General features: G+C 31.3%; 1 protein-coding gene across 1 annotated transcript; it reads right to left on the minus strand.

Moving 5' to 3' along the window:
- Positions 1-2,148: 2,148 nt before the first annotated feature.
- Positions 2,149-18,065, minus strand: LOC115885280 (tetraspanin-9-like). The gene is made up of 5 exons (XM_030904136.1): positions 17,685-18,065; positions 13,192-13,383; positions 7,022-7,204; positions 4,460-4,690; positions 2,149-2,559 (listed from the first exon to the last, which is right to left on the minus strand). Exons 1-5 carry the CDS (start codon positions 17,745-17,747, stop codon positions 2,476-2,478), a joined length of 753 nt encoding a protein of 250 aa, XP_030759996.1. The 5' UTR covers positions 17,748-18,065; the 3' UTR covers positions 2,149-2,475.
- Positions 18,066-20,316: the final 2,251 nt, after the last annotated feature.

Genomic DNA, 20,316 nt, shown 5'->3' on the forward strand with positions numbered 1-20,316 from the left:
TTAAGTTATCTTAACAAATAAAGCCAGGAAACAATAGAAAAGAAAATTGAAAATTCCGTTTTTTTTTCGAATATATTCGGAAGTATTTGGAATTTTTCAAAATGCAATACGGCATTTTATTGAGCATCAAATTGCGCAACTTTGCCTTCATTTAACCGATCCTGTATCTCTACTGTTTCCGAATTCCCAACGATGAGTGTCGAATTCGAACCACCCTGTACAGGGTGGGTCAAATTCGACGCTTTTAAATGGAAACACCCTTTTCTGTAGGAGATAGACAAAAACTAATATCGGTGTCTGGAGCTCAATTTTTGTCAAAAACATGATGGCGCAAACCGCATATCGATATCTGTTACCGTTTCGGAGTTACGGGGGGTTTTTTGCTACGGAAAATTTTGTATTTTTAAGAAAACATATCCAAAGCACCTTTTTACGTAGAATTTAATGGTTTAAGTATATTTTTTTTAAAATTAATAATTTAAGAATTATCAACAAAAAATTTGATTTTTTATATGGGACACCCTGTATATTTTTAATTTATTGAAAAGAATTTAAAATTACCTTTCCAAAAATATAACATACTTGATATTTTGTTCGATTCCTCTTCGAGATATAGAAATTCGCCCGCTTTAAATAAGTAGGCTTTGAACGGCACCGGCTGTAATGCAAAAAAATTCTAGCTGTGAGCATCAATTAAAACGAAAATAATATTTGGTATGAGAGATGCAGAATTTTATAACAATTTAAAATATATTTAACCAACATCAACACATTTAAACTATATCTAATAACAATAAAAATAAATAGCAAACCAAGACATGAGATTTTGCTATAGGTGTTCAACATATCAACCGTCTTTTGTTATGGACAGACGGGGCAGTTTTTAAACATTTCTCGCGGAATTCATTAACTCAGTAGGGGTGAAAGATACCCTCTCATAACTGCTAAGTATTTCTAATTCTTGTCTCGATTATACGGAAGAATAAGGAACCTTTATTCTTTCGCAAATATATCAATATGATTAGATCCATGGGCACTAAGTCAGGCGGCCTCGACGGCCAACGGCTGGGATCTTGGTTAGCTATTCAATTATTCTTGAAATTGGCTGCAAAAATTTGCTGATAACTTCAGCGTTCAGAGCCGGTGCGTCGTCTTGCTGGAAAAATATGTTTTCGAGTTCCATTAGAGGTATATCATCAATAAGGGGTCCAAAGCCTACTAGTTAAAAGTGGCGAACTTTTAAAAATTCTGTATTTCGAAGAGAATTATAACAAAATATCAAGTGTGCTATATTTTTGGAAAAGTAATTTTAAATTCTTTTCAGTTAATTAAAAATAAAGAGGGTGTCCCAAATAAAAAATCCATTTTTCTGTTGATAACTCTTAAATTATTAATTTTACCATTACATTCTACTACTAGTAAAAAGGTGCTTTGGAAATGTTTTCATAGAAATACAAAATTTTCCATAGCAAAAAAGTTACAGCGATTTGTTAAAAATGCACATTTTTGAAAAAAACCCCGTAACTCCGAAACGGTAACAGATATTGATGTGCGGTTTTCACCGTCATGTTTTTGATGAAAATTGAGCTCCAGACACCGATATTAATTTTCGTCTATCTCCTATAGAAAAGGGTGTTTCCATTTAAAAGCGTCGAATTTGACCCACCCTGTACATGTTTTTTTGCCCTGAGCCATTTTATGTTGAACAGACCGCCGTTGCATCTGTATCTAATGCCCATTCATCTTTCCTGCAGTTTGCTGTCTACCATAATAGAGAGCGCTGCCATGAATATGTTGACCACTAGAGGCGCTAAGACACATCCCTGCCTAACTTCTATATTTGTTAGGAAGGGATTGCTCAGTGATCCATGATGGGGACACACTGTGGTTTTTATGGAAGCTTTTACACACTGTAAGAAATTTGTTGGGTACTCCGAACTTTTGCATAATTGCCCAAAGTGAATCTTTGTTTACAGAGTCGAAGGCTTTTGTTAGGTCGATGAATGCAATATAAAGTAGCACTTTGCTGCTCCTTTACTTTTTGCTCCAACTCTTTTTCATATATTTTGCAATAATGCATGGTTTTATGTTGTACAGAATAAAAAATTTACCATTTTACATAGGCTAAAGATAATAAAAAGTCGAATGTTTATAACAAAATAATTTATTTAAAACGGAAACAAGGGTAGATTACTGGCTTAGAAAAAGTATCTTTAATCTATTTACACTAATTTAAAATGAAGTTTTAGTGAGGTAATCTAAAATAAAGATTGTTTTAAACTAAAGTATTTACATACCTTAATTTTTAACTAAGATTTATAAAACAAAGTATAGATAGGTTTACCTATGAATGTATAGGTAATATATTTTAAAGAAAAAATAAGTTAAGTTGCAAAATAAAACAAATCAGTTCTTTTTGATATCACATTACATCAAAATGCATGTTCTTTGAGATTCAGAGACTACAAGTGTAACCTACTGGTACGACTTGTATGTTCGCGACCTTCGCTTGTATTTCACTGTACAGAATAGCAGCATTGAAGCTATCAAACCAAATAACTGAAACAAAAATGGAAAAATGAAAAAATTTATCTTCAACTACCATACGATCGAAAAAAAAACGGCGTCAAAGACGGCTGGGGAATGACAATCATTGATCAACCATTTCCAATTATGGTATAGCCGCTCTCACATATTTCGATACTCTCTTTGTAGTTGTGGCCTATTGTTGACTACGCGGGTCCAATTTATCCCTGATAATTTCCTACTATTATGGTTAGTGATGGGATCACTCGAGCGAAAATTCGCTCGAGTATGCGATTATTGAAATGACCGACATCGCTCGATTATGAAGCGACAAACGCAAGCGATCCTAGAATGAAATAAATTGAAATCCGATTTTAATGTGACCTACCCGATAAAAAGCCAAGCGAATTTTCTACATACATTGCAGGTAGCAAATTTATACGACGCCGTATATACCGGGTGCGTCTCAAAAGTGGCTCATCCCTATTACTTTTTTATTTTTTTAGATAAAAAAAAATGAGATATGGTATGTTAGTATATGACATAAATTAGGATTGATTGACGTATTCAATTGTTTTCTGTCACTTCCTGTTTCACCGGAAATGACTACACTTTTTGATTTTTAAATGGCACCCTCGGTATTTTTTTACTTTATTCGATAGAAAATGACATTCTAAATAGAATGACGTATCATATGTCAACTTTTAACATACTCGCTTACAAACAAATTGTATTTTAAATTTCAATCTAGAGTGCCATGGCTGTGTTAAAAACACTAATTTTTAATCAGAGAGCCTTGGAAAAATAGATTTGACCGTCTAATGTTTTTAGTGTCTTGCCCTAGCCGGTTAAAAGATGCCCAAATTTAGAAGTATTTTTGATCATTTCAATCAATTTTTTTCAAATGGAACGAGGGTGGATCATTAGCATATTTCAAAAAAGATTTTTTTTTACACTGGCTCTAAATATAAGCAGGTAGAAAGTTTAGCTTTGAATTATTTCAATGTTTACAATATAAATTCCTCTTTTTTATTGTTACTAAGAATCTACAACAGTAAATATTTCTATTTTTATGAATGTTTAAGTTACTTTTACTCTTAATTTTTTTGTAAAAAATAATGTACCTAGTAGAAATATAGTCTAATGGACCCTGTTTGAAAAACGTTAAATTAAATATAATATTTAAAATACAGTTGGTCCTCCTTGTACATGACTACAATACAACTAAAAAACTAATTTAATCAAAAGAAATAACAAGTGGTTGTAGAAAAACTTAATATATGATTTTTTTATTTTTTAACATCAACAGGTATCATACCAACCATAAATAGAGTATGTCATATAAAAATGTTTTGAATTTTTACTAGAATCGACCCTTGATAAAAAAGGGACTAGATTTAAGTTTCCCTTTGATCCAGTCTGTATACTATTTCTTTGGATTTTCTGCACGTGTGTAAAAACTACACTAAAATACTATATATTATAGAAAATAAAATATTTTGCTTTGAATATGAGGGATTTCATCTGAAAAATTATTAATTTGGAAGAAAACCGGCAACAAGCGGCAGAAAATAATAATATTTTAGTGCAGTCTAGTGGTCGCAAGGACCAGCCAACGGCCAGGTCGTTAGTGTGCGTTGTATCATTTGCTTTAATGGTTTTAGAGGTGCGACCTGGCCGTCAGTGTGTTCGACCTCTAAGTGTCTAGATTTCGCATGCTTAGGTCGTGACTGGTAGTACACATTGGTAGAATGTTTTCTTTTTTTAGTGGCATTTTAGATTTGAATATGAGTTTCTACCATATAAAGTACTCCATTGACCTCGCTAAAATTATCATCAATTTTCATTCCTTAGCCGTCTTTGAGGCCGTTTTTTTTTCGATCATATAATTATTAAAAATTATAAGAAATCTCACAATATTATTAAAGTTTACCTGAACAAATGCTACTGATAGTCCCAACAAACCCACAACCAGCAGTCTATCCTTAAACCAACTATAAATCTTTTCGTAACAGCCGGGTTCATAAATGCTTTCATTAGGTTTTCTTCCGCAACCTGGTCCATAATCCGCTGGCAAACAACAACTGTCAGGTACCCATCGGTTTTCTGGCCAGGCGTCTATCATGTGCCAGTTCATGTAGCTTGTTACTCCACAACATTTAAACTAAACGAAAATAAGAAATTAGTAATATTGTCAAAATTGTTGAGTTTGGCTTGATTTTCATGCATCCGTTGTCGGACGATACGATGATACGATATTAATTTTATTGGTTGAATTTAAAGACTTGATTGGTTAGAAAATTACGCAATTTTTAAATTTATTGCATTTTCATGCCTCCGTTCATCGGATATACGATTTGCTTGTGATTGGTGTCATTTAATGTTTTAATTTCCATAACGATTTCGGTGTTTTACTTATGGTCTATAAGCTAGCAACGTTTTCGAGAGAGAATTTTAAGTAAGCTGGTTCTTTAATATATCTTTTGCTATGCTCTCCTGAACAGAGTGCGGACCGTCTGGCTGCCGGTAGACGTTGCGTTCATTACTGTGCATCGTATCTGTACCACAGAATAGATATCAACCAGAAATCTAACTGGAGCTGAAATCCGTGACGTTTCACGAATTGGGCCGCCATTTAATAGCGGTAGAACACAGAGACGTATTTAATAAATTTCCGTTGAATGTATACAGAGTTGTATTTATTTTTTTGTTGTAAATTGAAAAGTATAGAATTAATTAATATCATTCGGCAGTTAATAAAACTACTGCTTAAAACTTTAATAGGTGAGTTTGTTAAAGTTAAAAGTAAAGGCTAATTTGTTTAAGATGCTGTAATATTGGTTTAGTACAAATGTCCCAACATATTTTATGGAGTAATATTTTTAATGTAAAACTTATTGCCAGCGATAAAAAACACTGCATTAGTAAACCATTAGAGATATCGCGGTATAAAAATAGTTTATATTTTTAAACGATTTTATTTAACTTTACCATACCTTTGTTTGTTGCAAATCTGGCAGCAGCTTTATTGATCACTTCTATTATCCCAATTTTTCCGAAATGTTGCACACGTATTGAGTTCCGGTGACACTTTTATAATATTTTTGAAGAAAAAAAATCAAATTAGCGGATCCAATATGGCGGATTTTTTAATATAAGAAGAGATTTGGTTGAAATTTAAAACTTTGGGTTCTTTATAAGGACGCTTGAGATACTTACCTTCAATTGGCCCGTTTTAAAACATCCTGTAAAGATAGGGTAGGTGTTCATTTAAGTTTCAAACGAAATAAATAAACAAGCTAACATCAGAATACTTATGTAGGTATTTATTCATGCCTCCATATAATTAGTTTGTTTTTATTGGCTGTTTTAAAATTAAGGTTTATCTTTTTTAATGTATAATACAATTTCATAAGCAGATATAATTTAGTTACATATTTTAGGGGAAAACTAGTACATGGATGTTTGAAATTAATTTGTTTGCATATTATATATATTTCTTTAATAAAATGTCTTGTCCCATATTCTTCATAATATTTACTAAAAACAAGTTCTAATGAAGAAACAAAAGATACAAAATTGTCATGTGACATCTGAAGATTGCCAAAAATATCTAAATTATTATTTTCACTCTTTATTATTTTCATAGGCACGTAAATGGCAAAACAACGATGTATCATCTAACTCACTGTGTGCCTTTGCATATTTGGTACATATATCACATGAATGTATACTCAAACATTTTTTTATTAAATATTCACAAACGTATCGTAAAACATTTTGCGTCCTGGCGAAACATAACTCCGGCTTTTGCACATTCTTGAGGCACAAACTGAACCAGTAGTCTTTGAAGTTATTATAAATAATGTACCTAGCACAACAAATATTTAATAACTATTCCAGACTATTCGCTCCGTTCAGTTATAAAACAACACAAACTACAATATTCAATATTTACGAATGACGAACAGCTACTGCTCTCAGCAAAACGCAAAACATAAGTGAACTGCGAACGCCAGTGCGTTGACAGGTTCTACCGCTATTTTTAGGTTAGGCGATGTTTCCCGCGCAAACTCTAAGTTAGGCTTCTGGTTGATATCTATTCTTGTGTCTGTACTCAAGATCTATTCATTACTGCGCATCACAAATTCGCCCTGTATTTCGGGAACTAAGGAAGCTAGGGCAAACCTATGTGTAGCATATTTAGTTTCATAAAAAAGTAGCAAAGTAATGTGAAAATCACATCATTGTATCTCTATTCATGTAAAGATTGTAATCAGAAATATGTTTGGGCAAACTAGATCAATTTTAACTAGATTTAAAGAACATTTAGTTCAGGTAAGATATGGTAGATCGGATAAATCTTGCGTTGCTGAACATATTGTTGATAAAGAACATTGTATAGATCTTATATTTATTAATTTTCCCAAACAAAAAGTCAGATATGCAGCTCCATTTAAAATTAAAAAAGTTGTGCTTTCTCTAAAAAACTTACAGTGGTATGTATTTCATCCCATGTTTCCACTAAATTATTAGGGGAACTACTCATGTTGTAGTGGTGCATCAAGCCATCTTGTAGTTTTTCCGTGAGAGTGTGTTTGATGCTATCTCTGTAAACGAAAGCAAGCGATCCCAGCAAGAATTCGGCTACGAACATCAACACTACTAGAGTGAAGTACTAGAAACAAAAATAAACTAAGTCAGTAGAAGAAGCATATAGAAGCAAGTATAAGAAGCTTTTATTTTGCTTTTATTATGCAGGGTGTTTCAAAAAACGTGAAGAGCAAAAAATTATCTTTTAATGAAAAATATATTTTTTCAGAAGCTCATAGGAAGCCAGATGATCATATGATTTATAAATATAGAGGGTATTCTATTTAAGAAAAAAACTCACAGATTTTGCAATCGCTGCAACCATCAGAGGCATTGGAAATGATAACACCACATATAAAACATAATTAACAATTAACAAATTTTGTTTGCAGCTAAACTTGATATAAAAAAACACCATTTAGAAGAAAAAATAAACATAATTTAAAAAAAACAATTAATAGACCATTCCAGAACACGTGACTTTGACAGGTCCGCCATTTTCGCTGGGAGGCAGACAAACCGTATATAAACCATTAACTTGCATTCATTTCTTTGTGTTTTTAGTCTTTTATAGCGTTATAGTCATATTTTTTTTAATTCTTAATTTTCTTTAATCCTCAATTTTAATTATCCTAGAATCAATAGGTCAACCAATTAAGGGGTATTTTTATGAGGGCGAATTACAGAAGACGTCACACAATATTTATTGACTTGTCTACAGGAAATCTGAGAGATGAGCCATATCTCTCAGATTCAAATCTCTCATCTATCAAATTAACAAATTTTTCAATTGTGCAACTACTCTTTACTTCTATTATCTTGACTACAAGTGGCAACCTATTAAACAACTTTACACTCATGTATCAAGGACCCTTCTCATAGAGGCTCAGCTGATATCTTAGGATTTCAAAATCCACAGTTCTTGTATTATAGGCATACTCGGTTGAGTATTTTGAATATTTGATCTGAACACAGCCCTGTTATCGTTCTTATTCAGCTGATCTTCCAGAAGTGCAATCCTTGTCGTGTATTTGGGTTTATCGTCTTCTATCTCGACGATTTAAAATGAATAAAGTTGATTAACGATTGGAGGATTATGAAAATTCACTGGTCGATTTTCATCTTTTATAGCAACATCTTTAACTAAAAATAAAAATACTTTATACGCTTGTATATATCTTAGTATAAATAACAAACCTCTGATTCATTTTTAAATCTTTTTCTTAATCTGCCAAATCTAGAAGATGACTTGTACGGTTAAAGACAGGAAGAATATCCCAAATTTTGGCTGAATTAGACTTATCTCCTAACATAATTCGTCTTAAAAACAAAAACGTATTTTTCGCTAAGTTCGTTTAATATGGACAACGTGAAAATTTATTGGTTTGTGTGCCTCTCAGCAAATTTTGCCAACCTGTCAGTGACGTCATTCTGGAATGGTCTATAGTTCTAGTTAATTATTTTATGGTCTATAGAGGGTAGTTCAACGTTATCTTGTTTTATTTTAGGTTAGTTTAAATATTTAAATATTCATAATCTATTTTAACACCCTATAAAAATAGCCTTCATTTTTCATGCAGATACCTTGAAATTAAGTAAATATATTATATCTTTTAATCCTTAAATCCTTTCTGAAATATATCAATACGTAAATAAAAATATCGTTTCATTACAAACAACATAAATAATTATTGTCAAAACCCAAATCAAAAATTACGAAAATAGTACTGTTTTGTAACCTTTGCAAATATTAATATCAATCTATTCAATTTTATAAAAATCCTACATTAAACAGTTTTCACCTTCTCGATACCTTTCACAATAACAGATATACGGGGGGTGTCCCAAATTGCAAAATTTTCAAAAAGACCCTGTAGCTCAGAAACGAAGAGGGCTATGAAAATTTTGTTTATGGCATGTATCAAATCAAAATGTGGAATGGAGATTCAAAAAAAATAAAGGAAGTCTTATTTTTTGTAATTTGTGTATAGTAATAGTTTCAAAGAACGACTATATTTTATAGATTAATATGTAGTTCAAAGGGTCATTATACGTAAATTACAAACAAACCTATTTTTAGGAGTGTAGAAAGTGAAGAAATACTAATCACTAGCACTTCAGCTACATTTTAACGCGTACTCTAACGCATGTAAATATACAAATCGTCAATTTTAATGGACTGGGCAGTAAGCCTAATTCTACTACAGCGGCAGAAGAATATTAGTTTCCCCTCATTTTCTCTCCAAGTTTATTTACATACAACATCAAAATGAAAATGAATGTTATGGCACGAGGAAAAAATAAACCAAACCGTGGAATTTGATTTTGAATTGCGGGAACTTTATTTTTAGGAAGAATATAACTATAATGTCGTTATCATTGAAATCATTCTATTTTTAAGTTTCTCTCAAACATATCAAGTTATTTTATAATAACCTGTCCAACAAGACAGGGAAGATTTTGAGAGATGACATTCAAAAAATAAGCGAATATACAGGGTGTTTCAAAAAACATGTGCCATCTGTCGTGGGGAGATTCCTCACGTAAAAATGAGATTTAGTTTTCATGTCAACATAGGTCCGATTCGACTTTGTTTCGTAGCTACAGGGTGTTAAAGTCTTAATAATCTTTCGATTTATCATAATTTTCTTTCAAGTATTTTTAGCGATTTGAATGAAATTTTGAGGGTAAAAGTTACTATAAGCGCTACATACTATAATGATAAAAAAGTATCGATAAATTCATCAGGTACGTGCATATGGGTTATCACTGGAATATATTTCAAAAAAAAACATGTGCGCCACTGACTATTTTCTTTTGATATCAAAATTGTGCAGGCCGTTCAATGCGCCAATTAAAAGTTATCTCTTGATATTTTGTCGGCCTCTTTGATGAGATAAACGCAATTTTTTTAATCACAATTAATAAAACTAAAACAAACTTAATAAATCATATATTTTACCTAATTTATTATTAAATATTACTATACAGGGTGGCGCACCTCATTCGCCTCGATTGATTATGCGAAAACGAAAAGATGTAGAAACAAAATATTTTATGGGTATATGTGGTTTCTTCACTTCCAACGACAGGTTTCTGCCTAATAGATGTTTTATAAGCCACAATATCAGCTCTGCGAAATAGGACAAGTAGTTTTTCAAAGGAACGCTTATCAGGAAGATTCCTATTTTGATATATTTGAGTATAAGCCCTTGAGGCCAGGAAGCAATTTGCGTCACAAAATAAAATCACTAGTAACATATCTGTTCGTTCCGCCAGCAGATAGTGCTTTATTTTTCTTGATAAAATAATGAATACTTATTTGTTAAACTATTGTAGGTAAATTTAAGTAAACTGTTATAAATAATATATAATAATGTCCATAAACTAATGTCGACTTTGAAAATAGTTACTAACTGTCACTAGAAAATTACCATGGCAACACCTTGATTGCAATTTTATTTACAAATCGCTTTTTATTCAAAATCTGACCTAGATAGGTATAGTTTCCAGGGGGGTGACAGTGAAATAGGAAAATTGGAAACAGTCATTAGTGTCATTCCTGTCATCTCCTGACGACAAGTATGGCCGCCTAGACAAGGACAGCAATGTTTCTCTTTAACTATTATCTAACTTCACAGTTTAGAATTGACAGATTTCAGAGACAACTTCAGATTTGTTCTAGAACAAATGGAACAAATTTCGACGCCATTTTAATTCTCTCCGTGTAGTTTTGTTTCGTAAATTCAGTTTGATATTTCGGCAGAAATTTATAAATATAAAGGTAATAAAGCATATAAAATATATATTACATGAAAAATCCTGGAGAAAAAGACGTTTCTGCAGTACTAGGCAAAGAAAATATTTCTGATTTTGTCTAAAATTTTATGATTAATGAAATAAGTAACATCAATGTAGTTAGGAAAAAATGCAAAAAAATTTTTTTCCTCTTGGTGGAGATTTTATATGTATCCCAGAGGATACATTACATATTTTGAAGAAACTAATGATAAATAATAAATGTATCTTAAAATATACATTGCCAATTATTACTAACATTGAAATACTAAAACTTAGACTAAATAAACAAAAGAGAACGTATTGTTTTTGGATATTATTTTAATAGTTACACAGGTAGGTTAAAATTCTCGAAAAAAAATCCATTTAAAGTACCATTTTACGATAACAACTTTGTTTTCATTGCATACTACTTGAGAAAAAGAACCTCAACCATTTTTTGAAGCTGTTATCAGACTCTAAATATTTCTCTACTCCTCCAAATTCGATTAAAAAACAAAGAAAAATATTCGTAAGGTGATATCAATTTTCACTTTGACAAATTTTGTTACTTATAGTATCGCCACGGGTATCGCAGTATTCAAATGGTTTACGTTCCCATTTAGGGAAGGCTTACTTCGTCTAATACCAATTCATTTTTTCAAAAGCCTGGGTCTTTTAGGACGTGTAAAACTGGCCGGGGAAACACTGACTGATATTTTCGGGAAATTGGAAGGCGTCAGTTTTCTTAAACTATTCGGTGTGGCCGTCCTTGGAGATGAGTTTGGTGAATCAGATTCCCTCTAGGTCCTAGGTTACTACTAATACAGGTTTAGTAACAGCTGTTTTGAAATGCTCTGAAAAAGTATACAGCTTTTTCATAGCAATATCATAGAGAAAGAGCAATATGATCGCCTATTATATTTTGCGATTCGCTTTCGGAAAATATAGGTACTTAAATTTTCTAGCGAGGAAGAAATCGATGGCGCAGAGGATGTATCATTCTCTTCGATTCGACGGCGGCATGTATGTTGTATTTCATCTTCAGATGATGAGCTTCTCTGGGTATCAGACTGTATATTTTTCTTTGGAACCAGTTGGAACCAAGGATAATATTTTTCTTGTTCTGTAACCTTGAGTAAAAGAAAAATTCTGGAAGAAAAATATCTACATAAACATGACGATGTATCTTGTAAGATACGGAATTTAAAAATCTTTATTTATACCGATCATGGCGGTGTATCCTGTGAGATACGTTAATCATTTTCTGGATTAAAACTAATCAAAAAATAATTAGACAATACAAATATTGTAATGTCGAAGTAGTTGATGCCTCTCTTTGATGTCTTGACTAAGTGTTAATGGATTTTTGAAAAAATACCACATATTTATGTCAAAAACTTATCTGCATGTCGAAACACCCGCCTGCACTCGACGCAATTATGCACCGGACTGCCACCTTGTACAAATTTAGGCTAACTATGCGCAGGGAACTATCTCTTAAATACATAAACTATGCATAGGGTGCACTAGTTAAATTACAGAATATCTATAGTAGTTGTTACGAATTTTTTTATTTAATGTATCTCAAGAGATATAGAGTGAAGTAAAGGGTTAAATATCCCAAAAACTAAAGATTTTCAACATATTTAACCCTTATAATAAATGCCTTTTTTGGGCCCAAGAATCCAAAAATGAAATAAAATACCGGGTGTTCCATAAGAAAAAATATAACTTTGGTATGGATCTTAGTTCTGAAACACCCTGTATATTTCAAAATAATTTTAAATTTCCGTTTTCGTATAATCCACCGAGGCGAATGAGGTGCACCACCCTGTATATATTATTATTATATATTACTGTTAGTCCAACCTACAGCAATTTCAAATAAAAAATAATGGTATTTAAGAATTACAAAAAACCTAATTTTAAAAAGTTTTAACATCCTGTAACTCTAAAACTATGCATTTCCACCCCCTTGTTTATAGGAACTTTTCTTCATATTTTTTGATGAGGAATCAATGAGTACTTATTTAAAACCTTCGCAAGTTAATGATATTAAAATTTTTAAAAGTTGCTATTAGACTAGGATCAAGGCAAATTAATAAAACTGCGTTTATCACATCAAGGAGAACGAAATAGACAAAATATCAAGAGACGACAAACTATCATCATGCAACGATCATTTTTAAAACGAGTAGATAGTAAAAAACGAAATTTAACTTTATGGGACCACTTATAAGATTTAATCTTGAGTGGTTTGGTAAAGTTGGTCTTTTTTAAGAGCATACTTACAGTTATCAGCATGCATCTGCTTTGCAGCCATGATCCACAGCAAGCAAAAAAGGACAGTATTATCGTAAGTGTCCCCACAACAATGGCTACGGCGTCGGCGCTAAGTAAGGCGTACTGAGGCAATAGTGTGGCATAGCCTTCATAACTGACTCGAAGCCATATTCCTATACCAACTAGTATACAACCAGTCACCTACAAATATAACGTGATATGAGTTTAAGAAATACAATTTACTTAAATTATGCATATGCATATACATATTACAGGGCGATCGACTGTTTTAAATCCCCATCTTTATTATAGTCCAGGAGGCAGTGAAGATTTTCGGTACTTATTTTCCCAGTCAGTAAACACCGATAGAATTATGCTAATATGTTATTCTAAGCAAATTTCATACATTTGTAGGGTGGGGATGTTAAAAAATGCTTTATAGGTTATAGGTAAGTACAAATATACTGCACTTTTTTTCCAGCGATAAAAATAGTTCTATTAGTGAAAGATGTTGTCCTGTTAAGAGTCTATTACGCTGTACTGTTCGGGTCGCTCTCAGGGGTCGGGTAAAGCGGGTGTGTGGACGAAGGAAACTATACATATTATATTTCAGAAATCTGCAATCATCATGCATCTTCAATCTATTTCCGTATTGTAACGGAATTTTAAATTAAGTCTTTAACTTCAAGAAAATTTAATCCAAACACAAGGAACATTTTGTTGACGTTTGACCATCAAAATCTTAAAAATAAAGAAGTTTTCTAAAAATGTGCTACAATACGGATATAGTATAATCCTTTATCTTTAATTTCCTTCTTTATTTGTGTAAAAATACCTAGCCAGTTTTACATAAAACGTTAAATGACGAACGCTTATTTTGCTACTTTTTCGGACTAGTGAAATGGAAAAAATAGTCTTGCTAACTCGCTTGCTCATCTGTGAGAATGGGTAATATGTCTAGGAAGTATTCATCTTTATAATAAAATTCATTGTAGTTTTGTATTTAATTTAATTTGCTAACGAAAGTCTTTAAGTAAGAGCTAATTAAACCTATTGCAAGTGAATGTGATTTAAAAATGCACGATCGGTCTCATTCTTTTTCCAGATTTGTATATTTTCATTTATTAAAATACAATTTTCTCGCCGCATTATTATAATTAAGTTATATTGATCTCATTTCTCAAATTTCACTTTTAATTGATACATTTTTTTGAAATTTGATATTGTGTAAATAATATTATCAATTGTTTTTGCACAAGCACCTACTTAATATTTGATCTGTGGGTGTTTCGTTTATAAAAAGAACTAAAAAACTCACGTTAAATTAAATAATTCATTAATTTTACTTTATATGTTTAATTTTTCGATTATAATATAATATATATTTTTGAAATCATTTTGAAAATGAATTTTCAACAAAATAATATACTAGCCCTGGTCACTTCATCTGCGTGGACTGTATTTTAATGCATGCGACAGAGATAAATATAAGTGACCGGTTGACAGACAGAGAGACAAAATAAAAAGCGACTTACAGTGTTGCCGGTTTTTACGTTTGAAGGAAAAGGTGTGTAGAAAAAAATAAACTATTTTAAAAACTTCCAGGTATACTACTGAAATGAAAATAATACATCTGAGCTAAATATAATCTCTTACAACTGTAGTAAAATGAGTAACTAATTGTGAAAAATAAATCTCCAATCCTAAATGTATCATTTTTCAAATTTTGATGCAAAATCCGGCAATTTCGCATAGAAGAAATGTATCAACTCAACTTTTGTCTCTTTTTAATACATTTGATTTTCCATTAAGCTGTCGTGTGAAACGGTTAACCACCGTTTCTTTATATATCTGTTGTCCGACGATACGTTGATACGATATTAATTTCATTGATTGTATTTAAAGGCTTCGATTGGTTAACCGTTTCTAACCAACTGAAGTCTTTAAATTCAACCAATAAAATTAATATCGTATCATTGTATCGTCGGACAACGGATGCATGAAAATCAAGCTTTATACGTTGATACGTTGGTCCGACGGTGCTCTGATTGGTCATAGCGTTTTCGCGCCACTTTTCATCCGTAAATATTTTACTTCAGCCCGTCAACGGACCCGTTCATACGATAACGGACGTTTTGACACTTTTTGACAAATTTAATCTAACCTTAATAAAAATATAAGTAAAATTGCAAAATCGTTATGGAAACGAAAATATAAAATAACACCAACGTATATCGGATAAACGGAGGCATGAAAATGCAATAAATTTAAAAACTGCGTTATTTTCTAACCAATCAAAGTCTTTAAATTCTACCAATAAAATTAATATCGTATCAACGTATGTCGGACAACGGATGCATGAAAATCAAGCTTTACTCGTTAAAATCCAGGCTACGCAGTTTCGATGACCAGATCGGTATACCAGGGCTCTATTTTTTATGTTTAATCAATATTAAGTCAACTAAAATTTTGAATCAAGCAAACAAATCTATATTATTTTATATGTGTCTATATACTTCAAATTTCAAATTCATTCATCAATGTCATGGTCAAGTAATCATATAATATATAAGAAGAAATACACAAGTATAGATATCTGCGTATAGTATAAATACCATAATTACTATACCGGGTGAGTCTTAAGTAAATGCAAATATTTTTAGGGGTAGTATATTTCGTCTCGAGAAACATGGTTATGAGTTTTTTTCGCAAAAAAATTTGAATATTTGGAATTTTTTGAAATATTTATTGGATTTTTTTACTTTTGTTAGAAAAAAATTCTTTTATAGTTTTTTAGTTTAAAAAAAACATAATTTCTTGATAATATGGCAATATAGGTTCTCAAAATTTAAGCCAAAACATTTTTTTAGCAAAATAACTCGGTTATTTTGGACTTATTTGAAAAATGGTAAAGAGAATATATGTTTCTTTTATCGAACCCTGAAATCTACCAGCCCTGAAAATATTTGTACTTATTTAAGACTCCCCCGGTGGTCCGAACTGTATCCCGGAAACTTCGGCAGCATATTGTGCAGATAAAAATAAGTAAAAAAGTTCGTATAAATGTATGTTCTAAAATTCTTAGTTTCGGAGATACAGGGTGTAGAAGTTTCATTTTTTTATTTTCATTTTTTCCAAATAATTTCTAAAGTAACATCAATATTTGGATGAAAAATAGTGTCTAACTGATGTCAATATGACTCCTACTTGTAGAGGGCGCCACCTATATATTTTTTAGCTGGTTTGAGGAGTAATAACTTTTCGTCCGTACATGTATAAAACTACTGGGTGAAAAGATATACATTTACGGCGTTTTTTATGTAAAAAAGATCTCTTGGTAAAAATCGCTACTACCTAGTAATGGTTCTCGAGATATTTGGAATCGAAATTATCAATACCTGTCGTCATTGACATAAATTAAAGATGTTGACTAAATACTTATTAGACTGAAATCATAAATTTGAAATGTTTTTGTGCCAAAAGTTCCCAAATTTTTTGTCAACAGTGATATGTATTGACTATTTCCATTCTAAATATCTCAAGAACGGTTGCTAGTAGCCCTTTTTTCCAAGAGACGTAAAAAATCACGGAAATGTATATTTTTTCACCCCCCGTGGTTTTATACAGGTACGAACGAAAAGTTATTACTCTTAAAAACAGTTAAAACAAAAAAATGTAGGTGGCGCTCCCTTCAAATAGGAGTTTGGTTTGGCATCAAAATCAAACTTCTCATGTCAAAAAACTTCCAGACACCAATTTTCATTTAAATATTGACGTTACTTCAGAAATTATTTGGAAAAAATCGAAATAAAAATGAAACTTCTACACTCCGTATCTCCGAAACTAAGCATTTTAGGACATACATTTATACGAACTTTTTTGCTTATTTTTATCTGCAGAATATACTGTCGAAGTTTCCGGAATACAGTTCGGACCACCCTGTATCTATGGAAATATTAATAAAGTATAAACATAATTTTCTGTCTGCCGTATATTTACTAATGTACAGGGTGTCCCATTTTCGTGTGTTTTACAGTGTTTCTGGCTCATAAGTATGACACTATTTTTTATCATATTAAAGATGGTATACCTACACACATTTGTCCATTAAAAAAACACATATGTAAGTTCATATTTCTAAAATGACAGCGCCTAATGAAGAATTATTTATGTCACTGCATTTTACGAGAAAAATTCTAAGTTGTAAGATAACCGAAATACGAGGGGTGTAGAAAAATGTAACAATTCCAAATTCGCAATGTATTTCAATTAGCAAAGTAATGTGAAAACCGCATCTTTGTATCTCACTCATAAACGAGAAACCCTGTAAAACACACGAAGGTGGAACACCCTGTACTTCTCTTCTTTCGGTTCTTCCTGTGAATAATGATAATCAAAACCAATCTAACTGCTACCTACAGTCGTAAAACTTTTAAAATACCGTTATTCTGGAGGTGTCGAACAGTATCGATCTGTTCTTTGAATGTAAAATTACGACTTACCCAAAATAGCACGTTTACAAAACAAAACACCGTTCTAATGCATGTGTATCCACTGCTAGACATCTTCAATTCCTACTCTGCCACTGAAACAAAATTAATTACTGTTAAAAATAACAATTATTGCAAAATAATTATTTTCATTTGTTCCCTTTTTGACCTTAATAGTGTTAATATTTTTACTAGGAAAATATTCTATATTTTGTTATAAAAGATCAATATTTCTACACAGTGCAATCGGTGCATGTTCAATTTAATCTAACCTATTTTTGGAATCTGTTAAATACGAGTTTATTATTCACTGCAACTTTTTGTGCGTTTTTAATGCAGTTTTATATTGTAATTGTTATTTTTTTCCTCACAAAGAGCTACTAATATTTACTCATTGTCACACATACTTCAAAATGACATTGGCAAATAGATTGTGTCAAAAAATAATTTCTTAAATTAGTAATTAAATATAATATTAAAACTCGTTTCTTGGAGAACACAGAATAAAAGATGAATAAAGTATATTATGATAGGTAATATTAATTATATTTTAAAATATTATATTTATTTTTGGTCTTGGAGAAAGTATACAGGGTGTCCCAGAAATAAGTGCAAGTATTTTAAACGGTGGTAGATCTCGATAAAATAAACATAATATTTTCTCTTTATCGTTTTGCAAATAAGTCCAAAATAACGTTACGAGTTATTTTACTTTGAAACTTTCCAAAAAAAGTTATTTTTTTACTAAAATTTTGAGAACCACTGGATCTTTTCTGGATTTTCTTTCTTGTAAATTTAATCTACTACCTTTGTTGCTATATTATCAAGAAGTTATGTTATTTAACTAAAAAAAATTCCAAAAATTTTCGAGTTTTCAAAATTTATTTTTGCTAAAAAACCTCATAGGCGTGTTTCTGGGGTTGAACTATACTACCAGTATACTTATTTCTGGGATACTCTGTATAACAAAAATGCGAGTCTCTACTAAAGTAAGCCGTTCCCAAAGTTTTAAATATTTTGTCAAAAAAGGAATCGTTTGTTTTCGGAATTAAAAAAGCCATTTTCGATAGAAAAGTTTTTAGAAATATAGATGGACTTTCAAAAACAAGAACCACAAAAAATAGTTATTTTTATACAAGACGATAAAATGGTATTTTATCGTCGATCGAATAGATTAATTCACGAGCGATGAAATCGCTTGAGTGAATTAATTCGAGAGACAGTAATGCAATTTTATCGTCGTGTATAAAACAATATTTTTCTATAGCGAGTTACGTTTTAAAAATATTCAGAAATTATTATTTCAAAGGAATTTATGATGAGTAGAAAAAAATTATTGTGCTGGGTTGGCTTTGGTTTCTATGTAATTTGACAAATAAATAAAGTTGCCTCTTTAGTTGTCAGTTTTGAGTCAATATTTTTAATTCTCTTTCGTGTCGATTGCTGATTGAATTAGAGCCAGAAATGGCCCAAAACGAAATAAGTAAATTCAACAGATATTCAGGCTGAGGTGACAAACGCCATATCAAACTACTTCCATTTAAATCCCGAATAACTTATGAAAAGGAATACAAAATTTTCAAAATGGAAGCAATTAAAAACGTGCCAGAATTTCCGTAGTAGTATAGTAACATCTAAACTTTGTAGATATAGCAAGCTCATAGCTTTCTTGACGCAGTCATGTAGCGATTACAAACCGAAAAAGTCAAAAATTTTAAACCCAGAAGATGTGAAATTTCTTTGCATTGCTTTTTTGCATTTAACTACCCTTGCGGTTAAAAGTACCTACTTTTTATCTACTATTTTTGATAGATATAAGGCAATTTTAACAGTTGCTATGGAAAAAATGAATTTAATAATGATGAATATTATCAATAAAATTGATTATATGTACTAATAGGTTTGTGTGTTCAATAATACGATTGACGGAATTTTCGGAAAATAAAGTAAAAGTTAAGAAAGGAGAACAAACTAAAGAAACTAAACAAGAAAACAGAAACAATTGTACCTATTTCTTGTACACGGTACTTTTCAATGAATAGAGGACAGTTTAAACTTCTGGCGAAACATTTTATACACAGAAACCTACTTTTACAAAGGATGTGTATTATTAGTAGTTTTAAATCGTGTCTTGGTGGTCATTTCTTTTTAGTGGAAGTGTATATCGGTCAAGCGACTGTCCAGTTATTCGCGAGATACACCAATAAAATACGTAATTGTGATTTTATACACAGTTTCAAAATGTATACCGATCATAAATGAGATCATAATTTATGTAGAGAATGTTATTTATGAATATTATGCTTTTTATTTAACATATTTTTTTATATTTCGTTTTTGTACAGGGTGGCTCGAATTCAACGCTAATCATTGGGATTTCGGAAACCGTAAGAATACAGGATCGGTTAAATGAAAGAAAAGTTGCGCAATTTGATGTTTAATAAAATGCCGTATTGCATTTTAAAAAATCCGGAATACTTCGAATATATTCGAAAAAAAAAACGGAATTTTCAATTTTGTTTTCTATTGTTTCCGGCTTTATTTGTTAAGATAACCTAAAATGAAAAAACATTTTCACGGCCACTTTTCTGCTCTATAACTCTGTGTGATTAAATATTGACTCTGACGTTTCGCCTTCTGGCGA

Source organism: Sitophilus oryzae, unplaced genomic scaffold (assembly GCF_002938485.1).
Source record: "Sitophilus oryzae breed Bouriz unplaced genomic scaffold, Soryzae_2.0 scaffold_379_pilon_pilon, whole genome shotgun sequence".
NCBI classification, from domain to species: domain Eukaryota; kingdom Metazoa; phylum Arthropoda; class Insecta; order Coleoptera; family Curculionidae; genus Sitophilus; species Sitophilus oryzae.

What these genes read in the sequence shown, in the direction of transcription:
- LOC115885280 (XM_030904136.1), bottom strand. Translation starts at nt 17,747, where the DNA reads ATGTCTAGCAGTGGATACACATGCATTAGAACGGTGTTTTGTTTTGTA. An exon ending in GGGATGAAATACATACCACT is followed by an intron (nt 4,691 to 7,021) that starts GTAAGTTTTTTA and finishes ATTTTCGTTTAG; the next exon opens with TTTAAATGTTGTGGAGTAAC. An exon ending in TATCAGTAGCATTTGTTCAG is followed by an intron (nt 2,560 to 4,459) that starts GTAAACTTTAAT and finishes TTTTTGTTTCAG; the next exon opens with TTATTTGGTTTGATAGCTTC.